The sequence below is a fragment of the Sphaeroforma arctica genome (genome assembly GCF_001186125.1).
Source record: "Sphaeroforma arctica JP610 unplaced genomic scaffold supercont1.11883, whole genome shotgun sequence".
Classification (NCBI taxonomy): Eukaryota; class Ichthyosporea; order Ichthyophonida; genus Sphaeroforma; species Sphaeroforma arctica.
Window position 1 is genome coordinate 275 of NW_014028675.1, and position 510 is coordinate 784.

Below are 510 nucleotides of genomic sequence, written 5' to 3' on the forward strand. Positions count from 1 at the left end.
TCTGAAGAACAGCACCGGAGATCTGCACCAGGATTATACTGGCTTGCTAGCTTGTTTTTATACTTCTCTCCTAGGACCCCCTCCACTAGTCTAGTTTCCCCAATTGGAGTTGAACCACCCCGATGCCTACTTATCCTACTTTTTTACCAGTGACATATTTATCTATCTTCCTTATTCTCTACCTACATTCCAAACTACATCCGGATCAACAGACCGACTGTGGCATAGATCCGAGTATGACCATGAGAAAGGGTTCCAATCTGCTGTTGCAACGCACACGCAGTCCATCCGCACCGCTGGTAGCGAGGCAAAACAAAAGTGCTACCGACTTTAGGACCACCCCCAGTGCACAGACCGCGATGAACTACCCACCAATCGTTCCCCTGACGACGTCATCCGATCAGCATGGGGGTATGGGACACAGCCATCTCATGACTAATCTGCGAGCCTCGGTTGTCTCGAGAGGTCTGTGTGGTGGATATTCTCACACTCAATGTACGTATGTATGCG

At 49.4% G+C, this 510-nt stretch overlaps 1 protein-coding gene across 1 annotated transcript; it reads left to right on the plus strand.

The window, feature by feature from the left end:
* Positions 1-236: 236 nt before the first annotated feature.
* SARC_17735 (hypothetical protein) lies at positions 237-411 on the plus strand (the record flags this gene model as incomplete). Its single annotated transcript, XM_014288176.1, has 1 exon — positions 237-411. A coding segment is annotated over one exon (175 nt), but the record flags the coding sequence as incomplete, so codon positions are not given.
* Between the last annotated feature and the right edge of the window lie 99 nt (positions 412-510).